Source organism: Symphodus melops (genome assembly GCF_947650265.1).
Source record: "Symphodus melops genome assembly, chromosome: 20".
Classification (NCBI taxonomy): Eukaryota; Metazoa; Chordata; class Actinopteri; order Labriformes; family Labridae; genus Symphodus; species Symphodus melops.
In genome coordinates this window covers 1,096,171-1,122,350 of record NC_136710.1, presented here as the reverse complement: position 1 = coordinate 1,122,350, position 26,180 = coordinate 1,096,171, and the positions used below count along the sequence as shown (strand labels likewise).

Below are 26,180 nucleotides of genomic sequence, written 5' to 3'. Positions count from 1 at the left end.
AACATACATACCTGTCGAAAAAAGTGAAAACGACTTACATATGTCGAAAAAAATGAAAAAAACAACATACATACCTGTCGAAAAAAATGAAAAAAAACAACATACATACCTATGTCAAAAAATGAAAAAAACACATACATACCGATGTCAAAAAATGAAAAAAACAACATACATACCTATGTCGAAAAATGAAAAAAACACATACATACCTATGTCGAAAAATGAAAAAAACACATACATACCTATGTCGAGAAAAATGAAAAAAACACATACATACCTATGTCGAAAAATGAAAAAAACAACATACATACCTATGTCAAAAAATGAAAAAAACAACATACATACCTATGTCGAAAAAAGTGAAAAACGACATACATACCTATGTCGAAAAAAATAAAAAAAAACACATACATACCTATGTCGAAAAATGAAAAAAACAACATACATACCTATGTCAAAAAATGAAAAAAACACATACATACCTATGTCGAAAAAAATGAAAAAAACACATACATATGTCAAAAAATGAAAAGAACAACATACATACCTGTCGAAAAAAGTGAAAACGACTTACATATGTCGAAAAAAATGAAAAAAACAACATACATACCTGTCGAAAAAAAAGAAAAAAAACAACATACATACCTATGTCAAAAAATGAAAAAAACACATACATACCTATGTCGAAAAATGAAAAAAACACATACATACCTATGTCGAAAAATGAAAAAAACACATACATACCTATGTCGAAAAAAATGAAAAAAACACATACATACCTATGTCGAAAAATGAAAAAAACAACATACATACCTATGTCAAAAAATTAAAAAAACAACATACATACCTATGTCGAAAAAAGTGAAAAACGACATACATACCTATGTCGAAAAATGAAAAAAACAACATATATACCTATGTCGGAAAAATGAAAAAAACAACATACATACCTATGTCAAAAAAACGAAAAAAACACATACATACCTGTCGAAAAAAGTGAAAACGACTTACATATGTCGAAAAAAATGAAAAAAATAACATACATACCTATGCCGAAAAATTTTTAAAAAAACACATACATACCTATGTCGAAAAAAATGAAAAAAACAACATACAAACCTATGTTGAAAAATGAAAAAAACAACATACATACCTATGTCGAAAAAAATGAAAAAAACAACGTACATACCTATGTCGAAAAAAGTGAAAAACGACATACATACCTATGTCGAAAAATGAAAAACAACATACATACCTATGTCGAAAAAAATGAAAAAAACAACATACATACCTATGTCGAAAAAAATGAAAAAAACAACATGCATACCTATGTCGAAAAAAACGAAAAAAACACATACATACCTATGTCAAAAAATGAAAAAAACAACATACATACCTGTCGAAAAAAGTGAAAAACGACATACATACCTATGTCGAAAAATGAAAAAAAACACATACATACCTGTCGAAAAAAGTGAAAAACGACATACATACCTATGTCGAAAAAAATGAAAAAAACAACATGCATATCTATGTCGAAAAAAGTGAAAAACGACATACATACCTATGTCGAAAAATGAAAAAAACAACATACATACCTATGTCGAAAAAAATGAAAAAACAACATACATACCTATGTCAAAAAATGAAAAAAACATACATACCTATGTCGAAAAAAATGAAAAAAACAACATACATACCTATGTCGGAAAAAATGAAAAAAACAACATGCATACCTATGTCGAAAAAAACGAAAAAAACAACATACATACCTATGTCGAAAAAAGTGAAAAACGACATACATACCTATGTCGAAAAATGAAAAACACAACATACATACCCATGTCGAAAAAAACGAAAAAAACACATACATACCTATGTCAAAAAATGAAAAAAACACATACATGTCGAAAAAAGTGAAAAACGACATACATACCTATGTCAAAAAATGAAAAAAACAACATACATACCTATGTCGAAAAAAATGAAAAAAACAACATACATACCTATGTCGAAAAAAATGAAAAAAACAACATACATACCTATGTCGAAAAATGAAAAAAACAACATACATACCTATGTCAAAAAATGAAAAAAACAACATACATACCTATGTCGAAAAAAATGAAAAAAACACATACATACCTATGTCAAAAAATGAAAAAAACACATACATACCTATGTTGAAAAAAATGAAAAAAACACATACATACCTATGTCAAAAAATGAAAAAAACAACATACATACCTATGTCGAAAAAAATGAAAAAAACAACATACATAGCTATGTCGAAAAATGAAAAAAACAACATACATACCTATGTCAAAAAATGAAAAAAACAACATACATACCTATGCCGAAAGAAATTTAAAAAAACACATACATACCTATGTAGAAAAAAGTGAAAAACGACATAACATACCTATGTCAAAAAAATGAAAAAAACAACATACATACCTGTCGAAAAAAGTGAAAACGACTTACATACCTATGTCGAAAAAAGTTAAAAAAACCACATACATACCTATGTCGAAAAAAGTAAAAAAAACAACATACATACCTATGTCGAAAAATGAAAAAAACACATACATACCTATGTCGAAAAAAGTCAAAAAAACAACATACATACCTATGTCGAAAAATGAAAAAAACAACATACATACCTGTCGAAAAAAATGAAAAAAACAACATACATACCTATGTCGAAAAAAATGAAAAAAACAACATACATACCTATGTCAAAAAACCGAAAAAAACAACATACATACCTATGTCGAAAAATGAAAAAAACAACATACATACCTATGTCGAAAAATGAAAAAAACACATACCTGTCGAAAAAAGTGAAAACGACTTACATACCTATGTCAAAAAATGAAAAAAACAACATACATACCTTTGTCGAAAAATGAAAAAAACAACATACATACCTATGTCGAAAAAATGAAAAAAACAACATACATACCTATGTCAAAAAAATGAAAAAAACAACATACATACCTATGTCGAAAAAAATGAAAAAAACAACATACATACCTATGTCGAAAAAATTAAAAAAACAACATACATACCTATGTCAAAAAACCGAAAAAAACAACATACATACCGATGTCGAAAAAAATGAAAAAAACACATACATACCTATGTCGAAAAAAATGAAAAAAACAACATGCATACCAATGTCAAAAAAAATGAAAAAAACACATACATACCTGTCAAAAAAAGTGAAAAACGACATACATACCGATGTCGAAAAAAATGAAAAAAACACATACATACCTATGTCGAAAAAAATGAAAAAAACAACATGCATACCTATGTCGAAAAATGAAAAAAACAACATACATACCTATGTCAAAAAAAATGAAAAAAACAACATGCATACCTATGTCAAAAAATGAAAAAAACAACATACATACCTATGTCAAAAAAAACGAAAAAAACAACATACATACCTATGTTGTGTACATATGTGTTCCCATGTGCGTGTGTGGTCCTATGTGTGTGTGTTCCAATGTGCATGTGTGTTCCCGTGTTCCCATGTGCATGTGTGTGCGTTCCTGTGTGTGTTCCCATGTGCATGTGTTCCTGTGAGTGTGTTCCTGTGTTCCCATGTGCATGTGTGTGCATTCCTGTGTGTGTGTGTTCCCATGTGCATGTGTGTGCATTCCCATGTGCATGTGTGTGCGTTCCTGTGTGTGTGTGTTCCCATGTGCATGTGTGTGCATTCCCATGTGCATGTGTGTGCGTTCCTGTGTGTGTGTGTTCCCATGTGCATTCCTATGTGTGTTCCCATGTGCATGTGTGTGCGTTCCTGTGTGTGTGTTCCCATGTGCATGTGTGTGTTCCCATGTGCATGTGTGTGCGTTCCTGTGTGTTCCCATGTGCATGTGATTGGTCAGAGTGTTTGTTCGGGGTTTATTGAGCGTTTTAACGCTGATCACAAATGCAAAAATGGATAAAATCCCCAAACTTCACTTCACACTGAGTGAATCATGTTTCCATATAAATGAAATAAAAGAAACGTGGTCATCAGGTTTCATCCATTTATTATCACTTGTTGTAAATGCATGACTGTTAAAATATGCAGCATAATGTTCCACAATGTTTTTGGCGTGTGAACGCAGCGCCGTATGTTCAGGCTGGACACAGAATGCGATGAACTTTTATTTCTAAATGTTTCACAACATGTCTGCTGGCGTGTGACCGCAGCCCGGGACACAAAGGCTGCAGGCTGTTTTTATTGATTCTCTCTTTATGACGTTAACGTGTTTGTTGAACGCAGCCCGCTCGTTCTCGGGGTAAATGTTGAGGACTGCGCTCGGGACTGTGACGAGGGCGCCTGAACGCCTCGCAGGGCGCCACGCTCGCTCTCCACTCGGGAAGTCGTTTTTAGTCGTCCAGGAAGAAGTAGTTGCCGCTCTTCTTCTGCTCCGTGTCCTGAGAGGAGACGAAACACGAGGGTCAGTGATCGGGTGAAAACTTTATTTAAAACGTGGCTCGCTGACAGAAGTCTCGCGTGTTCGTACCTTGATGGAGTTGAGTTTGTTGATTCTCGGCCTGAAGTTGTTCGGGTCTCTCCTGAACGTGATCTCGAGCAGCGACAGGAAGCGGTTCATCCCGGCGAGCAGACTCTGAGGACTGAGAGGGGGCGGAGCATTAAATCAACGCGCTGGCGTTTTATCCACAGAGAGAGAGAACGCAAATGTCCCCGTGACTCACGTGTTGGCCGCCGTGCACTTGGAGGGAACGCCGTCGAATACGATGACTCTGTCGGCGAGGTACGTCGCCATGATGAAGTCGTGCTCCACCACAAACGCCGTCTTCTTGGCGTGGAGGATGTACCTGACAAAATCAATAAACACACTCAGTTGGCTCAAAGTGAGAAACGAGGGTGACGGAGAATCTTCAGGGTAAACAAACGGGCACGTGGCGCCGCGCTCTGACCTCTTGATGACCCTGGCGGCCATCAATCTCTGCTCAGAGTCGAGGTAAGCAGACGGCTCGTCGATCAGATAAACGTCGGCCGGTTTCCCCAAACACAGAGTGAGAGCGACTCGCTGCAGCTCGCCGCCGGAGAGGTTCTGCACCTGAGGGGGGGAGAGGGGGGTCAGTGTGTGTGTTTATGATGGACATGTGTGTGTGTGTGTGTCTCTTACGTCCTGGTCGATGATGCTCTCGATCTGCATCGGCTTCATGACGTCGGTGATGAACTGAGGGTGTGTGTACGCGTCTCTGATCTTCTCGTGCAGCAGAGCTCTCACACTGCCCTGTACACACACACACACACACACACACACACACACACACACACACACACACACACACACACACACACACACACACACACACACACACACACACACACACACACACACACACACACACACACACACACACACACACACACACACACACACACACACACACACACACGTTACTCCCGTCGTCTGTCATCATTGAATCGATGGATGAATAAAAGTGAACCGACCTTGAACTTGGGACTGATGGTCTGAGGTTTGTAGCTGACGCACAGGAGCGGAACCTCACCTGAAACACAGCACAGGTCAGACTGTGTGTGAGTGTGTGTGAGTGTGTGTGTGTGTGTGTGACTCACCTCCATCGTCTGATTTAAGCGCTCCAGCCAACATCCTGATGAAAGTCGTCTTCCCCGTTCCTGCAGACAAAAACATCCAAGAAAGAAAGTTTTTGTTTCAGCTCAATGTGCGACATGTAGCTCCGCCCCCTAGTGTTTAAAATGAGTACTGCAGTCTAAACTCTAATCATCACAGAGAGCTGGCTCCGCCCCCTCCTCTCACACAGGTCAGCATGTGGTGGACACTGTAGCTTCAGTGTTTAGCCAGCTCTGCATGTGGTGGACACTGTAGCTTCAGTGTTTAGCCAGCTCTGCATGTGGTGGACACTGTAGCTTCAGTGTTTAGCCAGCTCTGCATGTGGTGGACACTGTAGCTTCAGTGTTTAGCCAGCTCTGCATGTGGTGGACGCTGTAGCTTCAGTGTTTAGCCAGCTCTGCATGTGGTGGACACTGTAGCTTCAGTGTTTAGCCAGCTCTGCATGTGGTGGACACTGTAGCTTCAGTGTTCAGCCAGCTCTGCATGTAGAGACACTGTAGCTTCAGTGTTTAGCCAGCTCTGCATGTGGTGGACACTGTAGCTTCAGTGTTTAGCCAGCTCTGCATGTAGAGACACTGTAGCTTCAGTGTTTAGCCAGCTCTGCATGTGGTGGACACTGTAGCTTCAGTGTTTAGCCAGCTCTGCATGTGGTGGACACTGTAGCTTCAGTGTTTAGCCAGCTCTGCATGTGGTGGACACTGTAGCTTCAGTGTTTAGCCAGCTCTGCATGTAGAGACACTGTAGCTTCAGTGTTTAGCCAGCTCTGCATGTAGAGACACTGTAGCTTCAGTGTTTAGCCAGCTCTGCATGTGGTGGACACTGTAGCTTCAGTGTTTAGCCAGCTCTGCATGTGGTGGACACTGTAGCTTCAGTGTTCAGCCAGCTCTGCATGTAGAGACACTGTAGCTTCAGTGTTTAGCCAGCTCTGCATGTGGTGGACACTGTAGCTTCAGTGTTTAGCCAGCTCTGCATGTAGAGACACTGTAGCTTCAGTGTTTAGCCAGCTCTGCATGTGGTGGACACTGTAGCTTCAGTGTTTAGCCAGCTCTGCATGTGGTGGACACTGTAGCTACAGTGTTTAGCCAGCTCTGCATGTGGTGGACACTGTAGCTTCAGTGTTTAGCCAGCTCTTCTCACTGATTGGTCGGTTAAAAACGTGAGTAAAATGTGAACGCACCGTTCTCTCCGAGCATCACCATGATCTCAGAGTCCGAGAACTCTCCTTCTTTGATGTCCAGCGTGAACTCGCCCAGCGTCTTCCCCATGTTCGGATACTAAACAACAAACAGGAAGTCAATCATCGGCTGGTACCTTCAAAATAAAACAAACGCTGCACGTCGCTCTTTTAGTTCCATCTTCAACGCGATTTCGTTCTCTTTTTTTTTCCGCCTTTGTTGCGACACATCAAAACAGGAAGTGAAGGACCGACCTGGTAGTGCCGGAGCCTCTTCACCTCCTCCTCATTGGCCGTCTCGGCGACCTTGAAGACCAGCGAGGTCTCTCGAAACCTGAGGTTCTCCGTGGGAACGTAACCGTCCAGGAAGATGTTGATGCCTGAAAGAAATGCACGAGAGCGTCGCGTCACATCACCATGACGACTGGTTCGATCTGATTGGTCGGATTCTGGTTGAGCGCGGCGTTTACCCTCTCTGACGCTGAAGGGCATGGTGACGACTCCGTAGGCGCTGGGGACGCCGTACAGGCAGCAGATGAAGTCCGACAGGTAATCCAGCACGCTCAGGTCGTGCTCCACCACAATAATGTACCTGACGAAAACAGGAAGACCTTTCAAAATAAAAGCACCTCAAACAACTGTATATTTTATTTTGTTGATTGTTTTTATTTACCTGTCCGGTGTGATGAGCGAGCGGATGGTGATGGCGGCCTTCAGCCTCTGTTTCACATCCAGGTAACTGGACGGCTCGTCGAACATGAAGCTGCGGCAGAGAAACGGGGAAAACGGCGGGCGTCAGTTTGAAAGGACAGAGGGGTCAAAGGTCGGTTGATGTCTCGTAAAAGGTCGTTAGCTCACATGTCAGCTCTCTGGATGCAGACGACGGCGCAGGCGAACCGCTGCAGCTCTCCTCCGGAAAGATCCTCCACGTTTCTCTCCCGCAGGTGACTCAGATCTGCCCGGCAACAACAGACAAAACAACCAATCAGAACGCAGCCACGGAAAAACCAACCAACCAGATCAAAGAAGGCGAGGCATCATGTTTGATTTGTTTTCTGTCTCTACAGATAAATAACATTTTCTTCCTCCGCTCTCCTCGCTCTACCGCCCAGGAGGAGCCGTGTCACGCCACGGCGGCGTCGGCGTGCTCACCGAGCTGCCTGCAGACGAGGTCCTGTGTGTCTGTGTCGTCCTTCCTGCTCAGGATGGCGCCTACCGACCCCTACAGGCGGACACAAGGAGTTACACGCCAAATCGCTTTGAAAACGGCGTCACGTGTCCAACCTGTTGTTTTGGTTTTTGCGTTCACCTTGACGGTCTTGGGGATCTGGTCGACGTACTGCGGCTTGACGATGGCTCGCAGGTCGTCCTCCAGGATTTTGGTGAAATAGTTCTGCAGCTCAGATCCTCTGAAGTAGGTCAAGATCTCCTGCCAGTCCGGAGGATTCTGGAAAGATTCAGCACATGATCAGAACCGCTCGGTTCTGTCCCGCTGCGTGGCGATCCGACTCTAAAGGTCGGAGTCACACGGCAATCAAGTCACTGTCACTGTGGTTGTTAAGAAACGATTTTGTTACCATGGTAACCATGGTTTAATCTCTATCCAGAGGTGGGGTGAATCTACAGCGTTATCGGCAGGCGTTCTGTGAGCAGCCACGCCCGCGTTTATCTGCTCAGCGCAGCTTTCAGCCCGAGCAGACGACCAGCGCCGCCATCTTTCTGAACGACCTTCAAACACTCACATCGAACTTTCCCAGGTTGGGTTTCTGTTTTCCAGCCAGGATCTTCAGAGCCGTGGACTTCCCGATACCGTTGGTCCCGACCAAACCCAGGACCTCGCCGGGCCGAGGGATAGGCAGCCTGCACACACACACACACACACACACAGAGACACACACACACACACACACAGAGAGAGAGACACACACAGACACACACACACAGAGAGACACACACACAGAGACACACACACGATGAGCGTCCTCTCTGCAGTGATGTAGCTTGGTTTTCAAAATAAAAGTGCTCTAGTGACTTGAACTGTTTTCAAAATAAAAGTGTTCTTGTGACTTGAACTCTTTTCAAAATAAAAGTGTTCTTGTGACTTGAACTCTTTTCAAAATAAAAGTGCTCTTGTGACTTGAACTCTTTTCAAAATAAAAGTGTTCATGTGACTTGAACTCTTTTCAAAATAAAAGTGTTCTTGTGACTTGAACTCTTTTCAAAATAAAAGTGTTGTTACTTGAACTCTTTTCAAAATAAAAGTGCTCTTGTGACTTGAACTCTTTTCAAAATAAAAGTGTTCTTGTGACTTGAACTCTTCAAAATAAAAGTGCTCTTGTGACTTGAACTCTTTTCAAAATAAAAGTGTTCTTGTGACTTGAACTCTTTTCAAAATAAAAGTGCTCTTGTGACTTGAACTCTTTTCAAAATAAAAGTGCTCTTTTGACTTGAACTCTTTTCAAAATAAAAGTGCTCTTGTGACTTGAACTCTTTTCAAAATAAAAGTGTTCTTGTGACTTGAACTCTTTTCAAAATAAAAGTGTTCTTGTGACTTGAACTCTTTTCAAAATAAAAGCGTTCTTGCGACTTGAACTCTTTTCAAAATAAAAGTGCTCTTGTGACTCTTCCTCGTCTTCTTTAAACATGAAGACGTGACGTGGTCCTCGCTCTCGGGACGTCACGTTCTACACGTGTATATCTAAAAGGAGTAAATCGGCGTGCGGGCGTGGTACCGGTGCAGTTTGAAGGAGTTGGCGCAGTATCTGTGTGTGGTCTCCTTCTCCAGGTTGCTCGGCAGGTTGACGATCGACAAAGCGCCGAACGGACATTTCTACGAAGACACACGGAAACACGTCAGCAGCCGTCCCCGTTCGCCGTCAGACGGTACAACAACAACGGCGTGTCGTCATGGTTACCTTGATGCAGATGCCGCAGCCTATACACAGAGACTCTGAGATCCACACGATCTTACTCTGAGGCGTCACCTCGATACACAGCTTACCTGCAAACACACGCCGTTAGTTCGTGGTCAGTTTTTTTTCTGGCGTTAAAAACTTTCCGTCTGATGGTCGTGTTCACGTCCACTCACCCATACGAACCACCGGGCAGCTCTTCTTGCACTCCTGACGACATTTCTTGGGTTTGCATTTGTCGTGGTTGACGATGGCGATCCTGGTGTTCTTATCCGCCATGATGGAGGGCTGGACTGACGGACGCTAGCACCCGGAGCTGCAAGAAAGAAGAGGCGAGCGAGGAGCGTTTAGACGGACGACCTGGAGGGATTCAAACTCTGCAGCGTCGCCTCGTTCAGTAATGACATAAAAACGCCCGTGACCTAAACGGCGAGCAGCAGCGATGTAACGCAACCTTTAATGTGGCGTCGGGATGAGACCGCAGCAGAGAAAGCGGAGAGAAACGGGGACTACAGAGAACGCCATCCTTTGTGCTCGCCGCTTCAGATTTAATGCAGCGACGAGATCAGGACGGCGTTAAAACGGGGAATTCAAATCCGACGTGCAGAAGAGTTCCGGTTTCCCCGAGTCGACCAATGAGAACGGAGATCAAACATCAACTGACAGCGTGTGAATGTGGAGCGTCACGCAGACTGGGACAACGCCATCACGCCAATCCCCGTCTCGCTATGAACGCACAAAAGATGTGGATGAGGACGGAGCGTCGTCATGGCAACTAAAAACAAAACGACGTCCGAAAAAGGATTCAGAAGGTTCGTCGAGCGTCACGATAAATATCGCATCGCGTGGACTCAGCGAGGTATTATCGCGTGGTTATGACATCACAGCTGACCGCTTCAAAGTTTGATATATTTCCTGACTTTAATTCTCCTCCTGTTTTGGAGGATTTCCACTTCCGGTCTCGGGATGAACCGACGCAGTCCAGTCCAGTCAGCACTTTGCAGACCAGACTCCATTTAAAAATCTGACCTTTTATTGTCGCATCACAGCTGAACAAACAGCCCGACACGACGCCTTTAAAAGACCAATAGAATCAGCTGTTACACCTGAAATACAGCCAGCCAATCAGGAGACACATACATGAATATAAGTTAATATTAATCTTTATTTATCTGGATTTTATTCAGACGCAGCTGCGCAGTGTGACGGGCGGAGTCCAACTAAAAACTTTGAGTTGACCTCAAATAACCTGCAGATCTGAGACTCATTCAGACCCCGAATTAACCCGACACTCATAATCCCTGACAGGACATCTCACACGGACACCTCAGAGACGTGTTTTTATGTTTTAAGGCGTAAAAACTTTTAATTGTGACGTTTTTAAACGGAGTCTGGAAGTGCATCTTTTAGCTAAGTGAGAAAACGTCTCATTTCTTCGGCCTGTGTTTCAAACTGAGCTGTAAAATGTTCCTCCAGCTCCCCCTGTGTCCTCACACTGTTCATACAGAGAGCTCACCTGGAGCTGGAGCTCACCTGTGAGGCTGTTTGAGGCTACCCACGGTGTGCTAACAGTTAGCTTCACGTTAGCAGCGGAGGCCACGCACTTTGACAGCTGCTCGGTGACGTGACCACGCAAATAAACGCGAAAAAACAACAAATTAATGCTCGCTAGGATCAATACTCACCCTCAGTCGGCTCCCTGAACCCTTCCTGAATAAAAACACACAAGAAGCGACGCTCACACTCAGATATTTCAGGGCGAAACTTCTTTTCTTTCCCACAGCAACGTGTTCCTCTCCTGGAAGCCGGCTGGAAAGATGGCGGGAGCGACGCGCGCAACGTGCGACCGGCTGTTTGCGTGACGTCAATACGATGCGACGAACAGTCGAGAAGTGGGAGTTTCGAACCGGCTGGACCAAAACAAAACAGATTTGAGATCTTTTTCTTCTTTTTTTGTTCCCTTAAACAGCTTGTGTGAACATTTCGGGAGCTTAACTCGACCTCTGCAGTAAGTTTAAACAACATTAACACTTTTAACTTCAGTTAGAGACGCTTTAAAGAGGCGTGTTAGCTTTTAGCAGCTAACTGGACCTCCGTTTATTTACTGTTTTTATTTTATTTAGTGAAATGACGTTAAAAGTGTTTAATTACACGAGTTAAGAGGAATTGTTTGAACTCAATCTTCGGTTATTAATGGTTAATGGCTCTTTGAGTTTCTCTCTTTTTAACACTGAAGAATTAAAATGACACTTAATTAACTTTTAAACAAATAAACAGGAAGCTGCAGGTTTCATTTCTGAGCCGATTATTCCCCTGAAGTCTTTTTATTCACCTAAGACCTTCATTTAGATACTAACATTATTTGAACATGTTTTTGATCTGATTAAAGTTTAAAATGTTGGAAACTTAAAGGCAGTTTGTGTGTATGTTGTCACCTCTGATTTAAAAGACGCTGGTTCGTCCTCAGTTTGTAAATCTGCACGCTCAACTTATTACTGAGATTTGAACCTTGTGACACCTTTGAATCCATTCATCATGATTTCATGATTCATCTTTACATGCAGAAGATCTTTCATGGTGATATTTATCAACACCAGAGATTGATTCAGATTCTATTCATGTAAGAAAACAACTTGTGTTTTCTGTCCGCCTCCGTTAGCTGAAGGATGGCCACGCCAAGCAAGACGCCGCCGGGCGCCGACCCGAAGCAGTTGGAGCGGACGGGGACGGTCCGAGAGATCGGCTCTCAGGCGGTGTGGTCCCTCTCCTCCTGTAAACCAGGTCAGCCCCCAAAATAATCCAAATCCTGCCGAGTGTGTGTCGAATCCCGTCTGACGTGTGTTTGACCGGCGTTCAGGTTTCGGAGTGGATCAGCTGAGAGACGACAACCTGGAGACGTACTGGCAGTCCGACGGCTCTCAGCCTCATTTAGTCAACATCCAGTTCAGGTGTGTCACGCCTCCTCTTTACCAGGACGTCTCCTGTTTTCATTTCCCTTCATCGCTCATCCGTTTGTGTTCGTCCGTCAGGAGGAGAACGACGGTGAAGATGTTGTGTATTTACGCCGATTATAAGTCAGACGAGAGCTACACGCCGAGCAAGATCTCCGTCAGGGTGGGAAACAACTTCCACAACTTACAGGAGATCCGGGTACGACATCATGACCACGTGACGCCGCACTGACACTGTCACCACAGAGTTTTTAAACATCCTCTTCCTCTTCCTCTTCCTCTCTGCAGCAGCTGGAGATGGTGGAGCCCAGCGGATGGATCCACATCTCTCTGTTGAATCAGGTGGGAAACTTTCAGAGGAGGGACGTCACGTTTGATTTAGACCTCCATGTTGGCTCAGTGAGATGTAATAATAATAATAATAATACATTTTGTGTGTGTGTGTGTTTCCAGCGCACAAACGAGCCGATCAGCACCTTCATGATCCAGATCGCCGTGCTGGCCAACCACCAGAACGGCCGAGACACGCACATGCGTCAGATCAAAGTCTACACGCCGGTGGAGGAGAGCTCCATCGGGAAGTTCCCACGATGCACCACGGTGGACTTCATGATGTACCGCACCATCAGGTGATCTGCACCGGCGAGGAGAAACAACCTGTCCTGGAAAGTTTTGGAAAAATATCCTGAAAAGAGGAAATAAATTTTTTTTTAAAAAAGGACACAGACTGATCGGACGCCGAGTCGTGGTTACAGGACGGATCAGTGTGACGCTGCTCATCAATAAAGTGTATTAAATGTTTTTTTTAATAAAGTATTGAATTTTTAAACTAAAGCTGCTGATCTTTATTTCAAACTCCCTCTGTTGAGAAAACTGCTGCTGTGAGTCTCACTTCCACCGCCCGGCCACTAGAGGGAGCCAGATAGACTCAGTTTGATGCTTTACTGTAGCACGTGCAGGTTACAAGAAGTCACATATCACTGCGCCAATGTAACTGACTATAAAGTGCGCTGTAAGGCACGACGGGTGCTATGACTCCGCATGAAGAAATAGTCCGTACGCTGCAGATGGATGACGTCACCAGCGACCTCACAAAGACAGAGAAACAGTCTGAAACCACTTCAGCCAATCAGGATCGTTCTGCTCTTTAGTTTAATTACAGGGATTGGTGTGTGTGTGTGTGTGTGGATATCTCGTACTGTTTCATGATAATGACACAGTAATAAATTATGCACTATACTAATCACAGTGGGGACACAAAGCGTTAGCTGCAGTTCCTCAAATGTCCACTAGAGGCCGACTCCATCAATGAGCTGATCCCCATTTACCTCCATATTAAAAACTCCACAGTAAATATAAACCTGTTCACAGCCTGGTCCACAAACACAAACCTTAATCTGCAGTTTAACTGCACGAACACATGAAACCTTGTTTATCTGTTTAATTTGGCTCATTTGATTGGCTGTTGTTTCCCCTCACAGCGCCACCTATGGGTGAAGCATAACATGTTTGTTCAGCATGTACGTGACGTGTGTCTTTACCCCCCTCACTGTGTGCTTGTGGGTATTTTTCTGGGAATTTGAAGTCAGTGAAGTTAGCCCCCCCCCCCCCAGGTAACGTTACCATAGCAACCTCCCCGTGAGTTTCAGGGCCAAACTGGCTGCAGAAACTCAGAGTTGTATTTCTGCAGCCTGATTGACATTCACACAGGTTCTGTTTGGTTTTTGATTCAGATCATTTCATCCAACTATTATTTCACTTATTGAACTCGTGGCCGGGGCCCCGTTAAGTTGGGCGCCGTTATGCCGGGGCCCCGTTATGCCGGGGCGCCGTTAAGTCGGGCGCACTTTGTTCCTCAGCGTTGAAGCTGTGAGAATGAAGACGTCAAACACTCGATGTTTTATAAAACTCATCTTTATTCATCTCTTTTCATTCACAATATTTTCTGTTTGTCTTCTTATAAAAAGCTGAATATTTACATCCTCTTTGTATTTACACTTTTTTACACGACGTCACACCGGCACGCGGTCGGCGTCTCCGGAAAAAGAAAAGAAAAGAAAAGAAAAGAAGAGCTCGGACTGAAATACCACCTGTTGCCGGGGGAAACATCACCCAAATCTCTGCTTATTGGCTGGAGGTGTTGCCTGGCAACAACAGCTTATCGGATTAATATCTAAAGGGAGTTGTTTTATATTAGTTTTATATGTTTGATTTATTATTTAAGAGGCTGAAGAGCGTCAGGTTACTACGGAAACACAGGAAGGACAAACGTCTGTTTTGTCTGTGAGAAGACAAACTGACATGTTTGTTTTGTGTAAAAAAAAAAAAAAAAAAAGTCAAATTTGAGTTTTTGAATTTTTCAAAAACAATTAAATCTGAAAAGATAAAAACTATAAAGATTCAGTTTCAGTGATTTTAGATTTCAACAGTTTTAAATTTATTTTTCTGCATATTTAAGTGAATTAATGACAAGAAATGATCAAAAGCTGCTTTTCTAAAAGATCTTTTCAGATTTTTAGACTTGTTGAGAAATTAAAGGGAATGTTGTTGATCAAGTTTTAAGGACGATTCTTCACGTGTCACAGAGACGAGCTGAAAACGACCTCCGCTGTCGGACCCGGGCGGCGATTAAAAACACGTCTCGTCACTTTCACTTCTGGCAGGATCACGCAGTCGCAGGATTTGCATGACGGGGGGTGTGTGTGTGTGTGTGTGTGTGTGTGTGTGTGTGTGTGTGTGTGTGTGTGTGTGTGTGTGTGTGTGTGTGTGTGTGTGAGAGGATTAGTGTTCAGACTGAATTCTCCTCAGCTTGTTTGTTTTTTCCGGAGGATCAAAGCGAAGTGAAGTCGTCGACGTGAAGCTGCGTCTGGATGAAACACGTTTTATTCACCAGCTGATTATTCACAGCGGACGCCACACGGGACGGGACCGAGGACGTGAGGAGGCAACAAAACGACCACGGAGAGAAAAGACAAAAAAAAAAACCACCAAATGAAACGAGTCCATGTGACCTCAGGTGTGAAAACAATACTGACTGAATGTGATTCTCTGAACGCCGCTCGTCTCTGAACGCCGCTCGTCTCTGAACGCCGCTCGTCTCTGAACGCCGCTCGTCTCTGAACGCCGCTCGTCTCTGAACGCCGCTCGTCTCTGAACGCCGCTCGTCTCTGTTGCCTCGAAAGGTCACCGCGTGCGTCTCCCCGCCTTCAACATTTGGTTTGTTTTGATTGGTTTGAACAGCGACGTTGACTTCCTCGTTAATTCAGCAGCAGAATAAGTCAACGCACACGTCCGCCACCTGTCAGTCCCACCGCCGTCCGTCGCTCCGACCGCCGTTTTGCTCTTTTAAAGAATCACTTTGTTTGTCAACATTCTCTCGTTGTCGTAGAAACTATTTACATCCCTCGTAGAGTCAAAAAAAAACATTCAGTTGTCGCCCAATCGGAAGGACTTCTTGATTACATCATTCCAACTTAATTGTGGCGGCCATCTTGTTTTGCATCCATACATGCCTTGAACGGGTTTTTCCCTCCAAAAGTCTTCCACGCGTGGACACGTGTCGTCCTTCCAGCCTCCGGCCAATCAGGACCCTCGTTCTTGTCCATGTGACGATGAAGGGACCGTCCACTCAACACGACTTTGGTCCTTTTAAAAACTCTTCTCTTGTAGAAATGTTTTTTTTGTCCCCTTTTGATGACATCACGGTGTCCCGCTTCACTCAGACTCTTTCTTCCCCTCGTCCAAGTCAAAGTCCAGAACCAGCAGTTTGGTCTCCTCCGTCCCGTTCCTGCTGCCGGCTGCGCACACCAGCCTCGTGTCGGACGCTCTGATTCGCCAAACTACGCCCCCTGTTGGGCGAAAGAGGAAGTGTTGCTGGTTACGACTCAGTTCTCAGTACGAGGCGTCAACCCGGATGTTTTTTTTTTTTAAGTCCTCACCTGATCCTCGGCTCTGCAGCGCCACCACGTCCCTCAGCCAGGCTCCCGTCTTCAAGTCCCAGAGTTTGACCGTCCCGTCGTCCGAGCTGGACAGAACCAGACCTCTGCAGAACTGAAGACACGTGACGGCGGACTGGTGCTTATTGGGACCTGAAGGACACGGGAAAAACAACGTGACTCCTGACGTCACCAACAAAGACTCAAGGCGCTCCTCTTCCTCCTCCTCTCTCACCTTGCAGCGTGTGGATGCACTGACCCGTCCTGACGTCCCACACTCGGACAGTGGAGTCGGCGTTCCCAGAGACCAGGATGTTGTCCCGCAGTTCCATGCCGCTGGTCAGTGACTGGTGGCCTGTCAGCGTGTGGATGCACCCGCCTGCTCGACAAACACACGGTCATTACTGAGCTGTTTGTGGTCTGATTATGTCTCAACACACAGAGGAAAATGCTCCGTTTCCCCTTGTGATGTCACAGTGGGATTCTGTTAAATAAGCCCCTCCCCTCCGCTGGTATCTCCTCCCATGGACTCCACCTCCAACCTAGATCTGAACTTTAGCACAGGTCCACCATTCTTATTCTCTCTAGCAAAAGAGTGATGTCTCCTGGGTAATCTTAGGGGGCGGGGCTTATTGCATTTAAAGAGACACACACACCAAAATGGAGCGTTCAGAGAGAGCTGGTTTACATCATTTAGGGGAGAAAATGTTCAGAGGTTTTCTTTTTTCACTGTTTGGGATTTTTTAATTTCCACCAATTAAAATGTGGCGGCCATGTTTTTATGAAAGATGTTGATCGGCGTCTCTACCTGTCTCTGCGTCCCAGACTCTGATCGAGGTGTCCAACGAGCCGCTCACCACAAACACTCCGTCGAACTGTAAAGAAACAAAGATGAACGTCGTCTTTGTCGTGATTGGTCTCTTCAAACCCCGCCCACTGAGCTGTGATTGGTCGGTTGCTCACCTGGAGTGAGTACACTCGGTTGGTGTGTCCCTGCAGCGTGTGCAGACACACCTCCGTCTCGGGGTCCCACACCTTCACCATGTAGTCGTAGCCTCCCGACACCACGCGGCGCCCGTCGTACTGAACGCAGCGCACCGCCGCCACGTGACCCGTCAGCACGTGCTCGCAGCGACCGCTCGACACGTCCCACACGCGCAGAGTCGTGTCCCGAGAGCCCGACACTATCCTGAGAGAGAGAGAGAGGTATGACATCACTACAGAGACAGCCAATCAGGACGGCCTGTTCAGCTTCAGAGGCCCAAGTTGTGTGTGTGTGTGTGTGTGTGTGTGTGTGTGTGTGTGTGTGTGTGTGTGTGTGTGTGTGTGTGTGTGGTTGTCATGGCGATGAATGCAGTAAAAAGCTTAGTGTTCCCTATACGTTGGCACGTGTGTGTGTGTGTGTGTGAGAGAGAGTTACCGGTTGCCGTGGAGATGCATGCAGCGCACCGTGGACGTGTGTCCGTACAGCGTGTGGACACACTCGCCGCTCTCGGCGTCCCACACGCGCAGCGTCCGGTCTGTGGAGCCGCTGATCACCGTGGCGACCGCCATCTGACTGCACCACACGCCGCCGGTGTGACCCGTCAAAGTCCGCAGACACTGTGGGAGAGAGAATGATGAACACACACACACACACACGTTGGTTACTTAAAGGGCCAGTACACCTTTAATCAGGTGTGAGGGGAACAGAGCCGAGTGTCCAGCAGGGGGCAGAAACTCAGGAAACATTTTACTAATGTAACCATAAATAAAGTTCCTCACACTCCTCCGTGTGTGTGTGTGTGTGTGTGTGTGTGTGTGTGTGTGTGTGTGTGTGTGGGTCAATATTTGCTCTGCGTTCACAGCGACTCTTGAAGGACGCACACAGGATGAAAAATGCAGCTTCACCTTGAAGGTGTTGTTGTGGCGGTGGTTGCCGCGGTAACGGAGGGAAAACTCCAACCCTGGCTAACTGTTGCCGAGATGATAAAGAACGATCGCACACACACACACACACACACACACACACACACACACACACACACACACACACACACACTCGTCTGATTGTCATAAAACTGTCGACACGTCTGCTCAGAAAGATAACTCCGATTTAACGGCCTCGAGTTTTACAGAGAGAAGCTTCACGCCTCGTCATCCCCGCGGGCGACTGACGAGGGTGTGTGTGTGTTTTTCTTTCTGCAGGAAGCGCACGCACGCACACACACACACACACACACACACACACACACACACTAAAGGGCAGGTCGAGGCGAAGCAGCAGGAGCAGGTGTGTCTGTAAAGAATGTTCAACCGAAACCAGAGAGAGACACTGAGTCGGTGTGTGTGTGTGTGTGTGTGTGTGTGTGTGTGTGTGTGTGTGTGTGTGTGTGTGTGTGTGTGTGTGTGTGTGTGTGCAGAGGAGGGATAATCACTCACATCCTTCATCTCAAACACATTTCACACGTTGGATAAAAGTCGCTGCTCCATCATTTAGACGCAGCGGGGGAAACTCGGGGTTCAGTGCCTTGCTCAAGGACACGTCGGACATGAAAGAGCTGGGGATCGAACCCTTGACTTGACTGACTGCCCCGCCGGGTCACTCTCCAGCTCGAGCTGCGGCCCGGGCGAGGAGGCGCGGCCTTTAACCCAGATAAACATGGAGGACACGCCCTCAATAACTCGCACTACCGGTCGGCCTTCCACTAATCCACTTCCTGTCTCTGCTTTTATTTCCTCTTCAGATGACCTTCAAACCGTCCTTTCACGTCTCCTGACCTACATAACTCCTTTTGTCCTCCGTGGTTACGGCAGACGACCACGAGTCAGGGCGTGAAACGCTTCCTCTTCACCTTTATTAATCACACAACAGCTGTTTAATCTGAGACGACAGGAAACAGGAAGTGGGAGACGCTCTGATATAACCTGATGGGAGTCTGACGCCGTCACGGCCCGCGTCCACGGACAGCGTTTCACACACACACACACACACACACACACACACACACACACACACACACACACACACACACACACGCACACGCACACGCACACACACACACACACGTCTTACCTTTCCAGTGATGGCCGACCACACTTTGAGCGTGTTGTCGTCGGAGCCGCTGACGATCAGGTCGCCGCTGAACTGCAGACATGTGATCACGTGGTCGTCGTGGCCTTTCAGCACCTGGAACGAAAGAGAGACGGGTGTTAACGCCGCCGACGCCATGTTGACGCATCAAACACGGGGCCGCTCGGCCGCCGCCGCGTACCATGGGCTCCCGCTCCTCGCCCTTCCTCCAGTTGTTCTCGATGCGGTGCTGTCGAATGTAGGCCGACTTCCACGGACTGACCGCTACGCCCGGCCGCGCGCACTTCCTGCGCCGGGACGACGCGCACTCTGACACACCTGGAGAGAGAGAGAGAGAGAAGAAGGTCGGCGCTTAGACTGCAGCACACATTTCAAACACTAGGGGGCGGAGCTACAGACTGCTCCTTTAAGTGTAAACGGCCTCTCTTCTTCTTCTCTGTATTTATATCCTGACTGGTTGGACAGATGCGTCGTGCTCATGGCGCTGCAGTTAGCGCTGCCTTCATTAGCATGGCTGTGGCGTGGTGCTAATATGAGGTAGGCTCATTGGTATGACTGCTGAGTGCTGGCAGTGAATCCTGGCTGACTGGCAGAGCGCCCAGAGAGAAGCACACACACACGCACACACACACACACACACACACACACACACACGCACACGCACACACACACACACACACACACACACACACACACACACACACACACAGAGGCACTGCATTGCGCTGAATGAAGGAGGAGTGACTGGCTGTCTGTCTGTGTGGCTGTATTTGCATTTTACGCTCAGGTTAGACGTCCAGGCAGCTTCCTGCCTCCGTAAGAAGCTCTCCTCTCAGGTCACATGATTTAACTCTCCCCACCACAGCAACAACAACCCCTCCATCATGTTTTATGGAGAGAATATAGAAACGTGAAGCTAGCAGCCCTGCACAAACACTGTGAACGAGATAATCAAATGATAATAAAAGAGAGACGAGGGAAGAATGTGAAACTTTGTTTTTATCCAGCGTCGCCCTTGAGCACCCGCCTGGGATCAAAACACACTTCTGTTTGGCCTCCTGTTGGCACCAAGCAGCCGACAACACTGTCCTCCATTCTAGTGTTAGCATGCTAATGTTAGCGCTCTTTAGCTAGCTCGTTAGCTTCACGTAAACTGACACAGAGTGATGTAAAAACTCTTCATCCAGATATTCAGTGAGTATGTTCTTCTTCTTCTTGACTCAAACAGCTTTTATAAAAAAGGGGAGGAGCCATGTAAACACAGCTCTGACAACAACACAGCCAGCAGGACTCCAGCTTCTCCCTCACTGGAGACTTTACTGCTTCAGTGCAGATGTATTGAAAAGTAAGGACACATTTAAAACAAGTGTATCGTCTCCACACATCACACACATTGAACTAAAACACACACACACACACACACACACACACACACACACACACTGTGTTTGTGTTTTACCTTCCTCGCGACACTTCTCCCTCCACAGCAGGTTGTCTTCAGCCAGGATCCTCCAGTACCTGCAGGTCTGAGCGGCCTGCAGCAGGTCTCTGGGAGCCAGGAAGGTCAGCACATACAGGGCCAACTACACACACACACACACACACACACACACACACACACGTTTAAAAGACTGCACACACAGTTGTGTAACTGGTGTGATTCTCGGACAGGTAGAAGGTCATTTGATACCTCTTTGGGCAGCAGCGATATGAAGTCTCTCTGGAACTGCGGCTCGATCACCTGCATCATGTGCTTCACCTGATTGGTCTCACACCTGTCGATCAACTCGTCCAGAGCCAATAGCCTCTCAGGGCCGCTCCACGCCTGCAGGACGGAGACAGAATAAGGCTCAAAGAAACCAAACATCTGTTGTCTTTAAAGAAGAGAAGTCTTTTTACGAGCGCAGAAAGTGAAGAGTGTTTTCATAGTTTGTAGATGTCCTTCAGTTTGTGATGATTATTTTTTCAACTTTGTCCCCAAGCTACAGGAAGTCAGATCCATGTTTTTATTCAAATGTGTGTTAGTGTGTGTGTGTGTGTGTGTGTGTGTGTGTGTGTGTGTGTGTGTGTGTGTGTGTGTGTGTGTGTGTGTGTGTGCGTGCGCGCGCTGTTATGGGTTTTGTGTATTCGTTACATAAGAACAGCTCGGAGGCAACACTCCTCTCAGTGTTTACGTTCAGGAAGCGGAAGATATTCAAACACACATTTTACTGAAAATGTTGCACATCAGGAAATGCTGAGGTGCTGATGTGTGTGTGTGTGTGTGTGTGTGTGTGTTTGACTGTTGTCTTAGCAGGCAGTGTAGTTTGGTTTAGTTTGAAGCACCAGAAATCCACAGAAAAAAAGCAGTTTCTCAATGTTCAATTAGTCCAATTAAGCTAACGCTAGCTAAATTGTTAGCATGAAATCGTAGCGTTGTTTGGACGCGGGTGTTTCGGAGAGGGGTTTAGCTAACCAGACTTGGGGTGTGCTAACCTGGAAGGTATGAAGCCAGTCCTGCAGGCCAGATGGTGGCGGGCCCGATGTGACACGTCGTCGCTGAGCAGAATGCCCATTGGCTAGCCGCAGGTCGCCAAATGTGGTGGGCGTCGCTTGAACTAGATTGGAAGGACTGGAAAGACAAACAAGAATATTTAGCAATAGCAACAGTTAGCATCACATGTTGTAGTCCAAGCCCAAGATATAGAACATAAATGACCTCTAAATGACCTCTGACTACGAGCTGTGGTGGATAAATTGGATTTGTGGATTTGTAGTTTCATGTCGTTAAGAGATTTGGGTCAGCTGACAAAGCTAGCTGTTGTTTAGCTACATTAACAGGTGTGTTACCTGAGGTATCCGTTGCCTTTGCAGTGTTTCTTCCCAGACGGGAACGGCCGCCCATCCGGACCATGATCCAACTTCCTCTTCATCTACGGGTTAAAAAACAAAAGAAGAAGAAACAGTGAGAGACGGTTACGCTCTGAGTGAAACTGATCTGCGTCAGCGGCGTACGCGTAAAGAGCTAACAACGTCCGATTAGCTTTAACACCAACAAAAACAAGTCCTACAAACCCACACAGGACTTCTTCTCTTGTTTTTAATAACCCGGAAATTGCAGGAAAGCTTTTTAAAAAAATGGCTAAATTGCGCAAGGAACATTGGCAATATATTGGTATTTTTTATTTTGCATTTAGGTCTGGATTAAGAACGACAACAGCATGCGAGTGTTGATCAATGAAGAAAGTTGCAACCTGTAAACGATCCTATAAATCTTAATAAGGATGGATATTTCAATCAATCAATCAATCAATCAATCAAACCATCGTCATCATCCTTAAAGTCGGAGGTGTTCATAAAGAGCCGGGTCAAAAGGTCTCAAAGTTTGTGAGAGAAAACAGAGACAACATTATGTGTATACTTGTTCATCCTGGTCATGTGACCACTCACAGTATATTTCAGAGGAGTTGTTCAGTGTCTTCCTGTTTTAGTTCATGATCTCAGGTTTTACATTTCTGTTTCTGTGGAATCCATTTTAAAACTCAAGTATCCCAATCGTATCCTAAAGTCTTTGGTAATAACTCGTATATATATTGTATAAGGTTGTATGCAGGTAAACTGTCAAAGTCTCCGTCCTTTGACCACCGTTGTCAGTCGATTTGTGGTTGTAAAGGAAGTTATTTTTAAAACACCTACAAAGAGTTGTTGCAGAATCCAGCGTGACGAAGAGATGCGGATGAACTGCGGCCCTCAGTGTGTAAGCACGGAGACGCTGAAAACACCTACGCTGTTGGAGTAACACAAACGCACCGGGCCCAGAGGTCTGAATCAGCCTTCTATCTCTTTCCTCTCTCTCTCTCTCTCTCTCTCTCTCTTTCATTGAATGAATGCAGGAATGCAGAAAATCGCAGGAATGTCGCCGGTGCAGCAATGGTCAAAAATAGAGCAGCACGCGCTAACAGGCCGCCACCGAGGACAGTGTGTGTGTGTGTGTGTGTGTGTGTGTGTGTGTGTCCTTCCTCTTCTCAGCTTCTTTATCTGAACCACACTGTTATCACACAGTCTGCATATTCTGCTGCTATAAAAGAAGAAGTCAGCCTGTAGGTCAAAACTGAGGGCACGATTTAACCCACTGACGTCCGATTTTAAAAACATCAACAACAAGCGTCCGTGTTTCAGGCTCTTAACTCATAATCTGCTTTTCATTTTCAGACTTTTTCCCCCCTCCCTCCCCCCCCTTGATGTCGCTGGATTTCAAATCGCAGATGTCGCGTCTGTGTGGATTTCATTAAGCCGGAGAGAAAAACTTCACTTGAGGGTGAAAAACAGAGAAAACGTGTTCACGGTGTTTTTTAGAGGGGGAAGAAGAATCCACATGGAAATCCTTTGAGTGGTCTCTGAGTGTCCCTGTAGTGTTTACATCCTGACTTATAGTGTCCAGGTGATTAACAGAGACGCTAACACACCTGGAGCCACTTATACAGAGTATATAACAACAATGACCTTCCAGACACTCAGGTGGGATTTGTCCTGGAGTTCAGATTATTTCTTGTAACAGAGTCGTGATGAAGCAGAGTCGTTGGTTTATGGTTGTATAAATGTAGCTTCATGCTAACGAGACGCAGGGACATGAAACACTTCAAGTCGTCTCACTAATAAGACTGTTTGTCTCATGTGGTGCGTTCAATGACCTGATCTTTAATGCAGCTGTAAAGACAAACACAGAATTAACTCTGAAGATGATCTGTTTTGATTTTAATGGGGTTTTTTTTTTTAAATTCTGTTTTGATTTATTTTACACTAAATTTGACACCATCGATGCATTATTCAGCAGCAAATATCAGTTTTCATTTATTTTGGTTTTAAACTTCAGGATGTTAACAAGAAGAATTGGAAATGTTACTTTTTTTTACCCCAAATATGTCAAATTAGAGAAACTGCATGGTGGAACATCCACATGTGCTTTAACAGCAAGGATGAAAGAGGCTCCATGTTTTCTCCTCCATCTTTAACTTTGGTTCTAATGTAAATAATATAAAGGCAGGAAACACAGTGGGGACACCTTATAGTGTGACACAGTCTTAGTCCAAAGTGTTCCAGTAACAGCAGCTCTAGTTTATAATCCCTCTGATCAGGTTCATTAGTTTGATTTTATTGGAATATCTTCTGTTTAATTCACCTTTATTGAAACGTTTATTTCAAGGTTCAAACCCTGCACAATGCCTTGCTCAAGGGCTCGGAGTACAGACACCTGAAGGAGACAGGTGTGGGTGATCAGTGATCGATAATCTAATCCGAGAGAGAGAGAGAGAGAGAGAGAGATGGTGAAGGATATAACATGAGTAATCTCCCGGTACCGCAGTGGTCCACACACACACACGCATACACACATTCACGCATACACATCCACGCACGCACGCACGCGCTGCCGAGGCATTCCGCTGTCAGGGAGAAACGCCTCGTCATCCCGGTGCCGCACGAGCCTTGACAACCTTGAAATCCTCGACGACAGCCCCCCAATTAAATCAAATCTGCAGAGATTTAAAAAAAAAACCGGCAGCCGCTGTGGTCGGTTAATGATCGATAATCGATACTCACTTTGTAGAAGATGAGCTTCAAGGTGCCGTAGAACCCCATGGCTGCCCCCCCACACCCGGTAGGTAGAGCCTCCGGTGCACAATGTGTTAACAGATTAAAAAGGTGATGAAGATGAAATCCCAAAGTCCAACAGAAGAAGAATATCCGAGGTCTGCGTCAACAATCCATCCGGTCAATCGATTAATCGATAAACTGCCCTTTTATGAGCGCGTGCTGCTGCGGCTGCCTCTGCTGCTTCAGGATACACTGAGGAGGACTGACTCTCTCTCTCTCCCCTAGCTCGCTCGACCACCACAGGAACACGCAGGGACATGCCTCCAGAGAGAGAGAGAGAGAGAGCGAGAGAGAGAGAGAGAGAGAGAGCGAGAGAGAGAGAGAGAGGGAGGGGTGGAGCCGCGTGTGTGCGCGCGCGCGGAGAGAGTGTGAGCAGAATTCCGAGGAGTTGCACGTTCTATTTGTGTGAATGCGTCCTTTGATCTCATGACGTCACGAGCTCGCGTGAGGAGGTCTATTTATTTAAACGGAGATATTTGATTTCTTCTTTATTTATTGATTTGAATTGTCAGAGAGGAAGGGGAGGAGTCAGAGTGGGAAACGTGCAGGAGCCACAGGTCGGATTTGAACCCTGTCCGCCTGCTTAGAGGACACGGTGAACCACTGAGCCACTTCTTTGACTCGGGTGGATGAACTGGGACACTGAACAGGTTCATACAGACAGAAGTCTCCTCCTGTGTTTTGCCTTTAAGCTAAGCTAAGCTAAGCTAACTAATAACAATCCATCAAATAGCTGTTTAGATGTTTCAGTCGGGCTGAAGTGGAGCTGCAAACATTCAGACGCCCAGCAGGGGGGAGGAGGAGGTCAGAGCTTTCTCACAGCTGATTGACCCCACAGGTCGTCACACACACACACACACACACACACACA

The 26,180-nt window shown here is 45.4% G+C and overlaps 3 protein-coding genes and 1 long non-coding RNA gene across 6 annotated transcripts in view; 1 reads left to right on the top strand and 3 right to left on the bottom strand.

Annotated features, from left to right (window-relative positions):
- Positions 1–692: 692 nt before the first annotated feature.
- Positions 693–3,441, bottom strand: LOC306841107. Its single transcript, XR_013781431.1, has 3 exons — positions 3,350–3,441; positions 1,565–1,633; positions 693–950 (listed from the first exon to the last, which is right to left on the bottom strand). It is a non-coding gene; the product is annotated as an uncharacterized lncRNA (long non-coding RNA).
- A 591-nt stretch (positions 3,442–4,032) lies between these two features.
- Positions 4,033–11,554, bottom strand: abce1 (ATP-binding cassette, sub-family E (OABP), member 1). Its single transcript, XM_079370753.1, has 19 exons — positions 11,405–11,554; positions 9,896–10,035; positions 9,723–9,808; positions 9,540–9,637; positions 8,550–8,667; positions 8,117–8,254; positions 7,960–8,029; positions 7,666–7,762; positions 7,481–7,570; positions 7,278–7,399; positions 7,063–7,187; positions 6,811–6,907; positions 5,618–5,677; positions 5,492–5,550; positions 5,160–5,270; positions 4,948–5,090; positions 4,723–4,845; positions 4,530–4,641; positions 4,033–4,440 (listed from the first exon to the last, which is right to left on the bottom strand). The coding sequence occupies exons 2-19, from the start codon at positions 9,996–9,998 to the stop codon at positions 4,393–4,395; spliced, it is 1,800 nt and encodes a 599-aa protein (XP_079226879.1). The 5' UTR covers positions 9,999–10,035; positions 11,405–11,554; the 3' UTR covers positions 4,033–4,392.
- Positions 11,555–11,588: 34 nt separating this feature from the next.
- anapc10 (anaphase promoting complex subunit 10) lies at positions 11,589–13,373 on the top strand. 2 transcript variants are annotated; one of them, XM_079370770.1, is made up of 6 exons: positions 11,589–11,727; positions 12,379–12,500; positions 12,577–12,667; positions 12,749–12,869; positions 12,959–13,012; positions 13,124–13,373. In XM_079370770.1, the coding sequence occupies exons 2-6, from the start codon at positions 12,386–12,388 to the stop codon at positions 13,301–13,303; spliced, it is 561 nt and encodes a 186-aa protein (XP_079226896.1). In that variant the 5' UTR covers positions 11,589–11,727; positions 12,379–12,385; the 3' UTR covers positions 13,304–13,373. The 2 variants fall into 2 exon arrangements, with proteins under 2 accessions (XP_079226896.1, XP_079226897.1); XM_079370771.1 differs by having other exon boundaries at positions 11,592–11,727; positions 12,385–12,500.
- A 2,861-nt stretch (positions 13,374–16,234) lies between these two features.
- Positions 16,235–26,180, bottom strand: part of LOC306841092 (F-box/WD repeat-containing protein 7-like) — a 19,096-nt gene continuing 9,150 nt past the window's right edge. The window contains exons 1-13 of one of the 2 annotated variants that reach the window (XM_079370751.1): positions 25,256–25,573; positions 22,508–22,590; positions 22,154–22,289; positions 21,369–21,503; positions 21,138–21,261; positions 19,860–19,996; positions 19,661–19,774; positions 18,026–18,207; positions 17,569–17,794; positions 17,414–17,480; positions 16,841–16,984; positions 16,609–16,758; positions 16,235–16,518 (exon numbers count right to left, since the gene is read on the bottom strand). In XM_079370751.1, the coding sequence (XP_079226877.1) occupies positions 16,385–16,518; positions 16,609–16,758; positions 16,841–16,984; positions 17,414–17,480; positions 17,569–17,794; positions 18,026–18,207; positions 19,661–19,774; positions 19,860–19,996; positions 21,138–21,261; positions 21,369–21,503; positions 22,154–22,289; positions 22,508–22,590; positions 25,256–25,294 (1,671 nt within the window). In that variant the 5' untranslated portion in view covers positions 25,295–25,573 and the 3' untranslated portion in view covers positions 16,235–16,384. Of the gene's footprint in view, positions 16,519–16,608; positions 16,759–16,840; positions 16,985–17,413; positions 17,481–17,568; positions 17,795–18,025; positions 18,208–19,660; positions 19,775–19,859; positions 19,997–21,137; positions 21,262–21,368; positions 21,504–22,153; positions 22,290–22,507; positions 22,591–25,255; positions 25,574–26,180 lie in introns of those variants that run through there. The other variant, XM_079370750.1, reaches the window with a different exon arrangement.

Bases quoted from the DNA above. Each gene is read 5' to 3' on its own strand.
- anapc10 (XM_079370770.1), top strand. From the start codon at position 12,386: ATGGCCACGCCAAGCAAGACGCCGCCGGGCGCCGACCCGAAGCAGTTG. The intron at 12,501-12,576 runs GTCAGCCCCCAA...ACCGGCGTTCAG, and splicing joins CCTCTCCTCCTGTAAACCAG to GTTTCGGAGTGGATCAGCTG. The intron at 12,870-12,958 runs GTACGACATCAT...TCCTCTCTGCAG, and splicing joins ACAACTTACAGGAGATCCGG to CAGCTGGAGATGGTGGAGCC.
- abce1 (XM_079370753.1), bottom strand. From the start codon at position 9,998: ATGGCGGATAAGAACACCAGGATCGCCATCGTCAACCACGACAAATGC. The intron at 7,188-7,277 runs GTAAACGCCGCG...CATTTCTTTCAG, and splicing joins GCCCTTCAGCGTCAGAGAGG to GCATCAACATCTTCCTGGAC. The intron at 4,642-4,722 runs GTGAGTCACGGG...GCCCCCTCTCAG, and splicing joins AAGTGCACGGCGGCCAACAC to TCCTCAGAGTCTGCTCGCCG.